We start from the raw sequence: 409 nt of genomic DNA on the forward strand, positions 1-409 counted from the left end.
CCCCGCTCACTGCGTCCCCTGCCCCGCAGCTCTGCCAGCAACCGCATCATCGGCGCCAAGGACCACGCGTCCATCCAGATGAACGTGGCCGAGGTGAGCTCGGCGGTGGGAGGGCCTCTCTGGGGAGCGAGGTCTGGGCCGGCCTGAGCTGTTGAGCCCCAAACCCCAGACTTAGAGCTGTAGGCGCTTAAACGCTATTTTGTGATTCTCATTTTTGACTGACAGGTTGACAAGGTGACAGGCAGGTTTAACGGCCAGTTTAAAACCTACGCTATCTGTGGGGCCATTCGCAGGATGGTGAGTGTCCCGGGCTTGGCTCCCCAGGGGCCTTTGAAGGGGGCGGCCCCTACCGTTGGTGTAATAGATTTGAGCCTGTGGCTGGAGCGTGCTGTTTGTCCCTTTCTGGGGG

At 60.4% G+C, this 409-nt stretch overlaps 1 protein-coding gene across 1 annotated transcript in view; it reads left to right on the forward strand.

Annotated features, from left to right (window-relative positions):
- The window catches only part of LOC105310459 (40S ribosomal protein S21-like), a gene marked incomplete at its 3' end in the record, with an annotated part of 1,651 nt that extends 1,246 nt beyond the window's left edge, over positions 1-405 (forward strand). Inside the window, exons 2-3 of the mRNA XM_023526739.1 lie at positions 30-93; positions 226-405. Coding sequence (XP_023382507.1) covers positions 30-93; positions 226-405 — 244 coding nt within the window. The remainder of the gene's footprint in view (positions 1-29; positions 94-225) is intronic.
- Between the last annotated feature and the right edge of the window lie 4 nt (positions 406-409).

Source organism: Pteropus vampyrus, unplaced genomic scaffold, assembly GCF_000151845.1.
Source record: "Pteropus vampyrus isolate Shadow unplaced genomic scaffold, Pvam_2.0 Scaffold3854, whole genome shotgun sequence".
Lineage (NCBI taxonomy): Eukaryota > Metazoa > Chordata > Mammalia > Chiroptera > Pteropodidae > Pteropus > Pteropus vampyrus.